Genomic DNA, 763 nt, shown 5'->3' with positions numbered 1-763 from the left:
AATTAGAGGAGTACCAGATCTCCAGCAGAATGGATAAGAATGAGTAAAGGTTCCTTGCTTAACCAGCCTACCCTTTGCCTAAGGAAAGAAATACATGCGAGAAAAAAGTAATAAATATAGGAATCCAAACAAAACAGAGTTTTCAAGAAAGAAAAGAAAACACTCTTGACTCCATGCTTAAATTAGGCATCACAAATCTGGAACTCTAACATTGATCTTCCATAAATTAACTACCTTTTAACAATGGAAGGAAGAGTGGAAAAGTTTATACAAAAGAAAGAGAAAGAAAAAGTACACAATGTTTCCACAAGTCACATGGTGAGAATCCTGACTGATAATCAACCACACTGTAAATCATTACAATTAAATAATAGATATTTATGTTCTTTTAGATAGATGTAAAATACCTTCACAGCTTCAATTATATCCTTGTCAGCATCTTTGATATAGCAGCCGCTAAAGTCAGTAATTTTTTCAGTAAAGCAGCCATCATCATCAACAGCTACTGTTAGATTATCCTATACATGGTAATGTAATATCTGAGTAATCATATCGTAAAGATCGTCAACAAACAAATGACAAATGGTGTCAGCTACAAGAATCAAATGATGCCATCACATAACATGAAGAGCATTAGTTGGGTCAGCTGCAAAAACCAAACGGCGTCATTGCATCCTACCCCAAACGAAGATCTTAGAACTGAATTACCCCCTTCTCAACCTTATAGTTCAATAATCCACATAACCAAAACTAAAATAAATGT

The 763-nt window shown here is 34.3% G+C and overlaps 1 protein-coding gene across 1 annotated transcript in view; it reads right to left on the bottom strand.

Moving 5' to 3' along the window:
• Positions 1 to 763, bottom strand: part of LOC107640264 (isoleucine--tRNA ligase, cytoplasmic) — an 11,775-nt gene that overhangs the window by 7,907 nt on the left and 3,105 nt on the right. Inside the window, exons 6-7 of the mRNA XM_016343802.2 lie at positions 408 to 518; positions 1 to 78 (exon numbers count right to left, since the gene is read on the bottom strand). The exon at positions 1 to 78 is cut by the window's left edge and continues 41 nt beyond it. Of these exons, the coding sequence (XP_016199288.1) occupies positions 1 to 78; positions 408 to 518 (189 nt within the window). The remainder of the gene's footprint in view (positions 79 to 407; positions 519 to 763) is intronic.

Source organism: Arachis ipaensis, chromosome B05 (genome assembly GCF_000816755.2).
Source record: "Arachis ipaensis cultivar K30076 chromosome B05, Araip1.1, whole genome shotgun sequence".
Taxonomy (NCBI): domain Eukaryota; kingdom Viridiplantae; phylum Streptophyta; class Magnoliopsida; order Fabales; family Fabaceae; genus Arachis; species Arachis ipaensis.
Note: the sequence above shows the minus strand (reverse complement) of the source record. Positions and strands in the feature narration are given on the sequence as shown.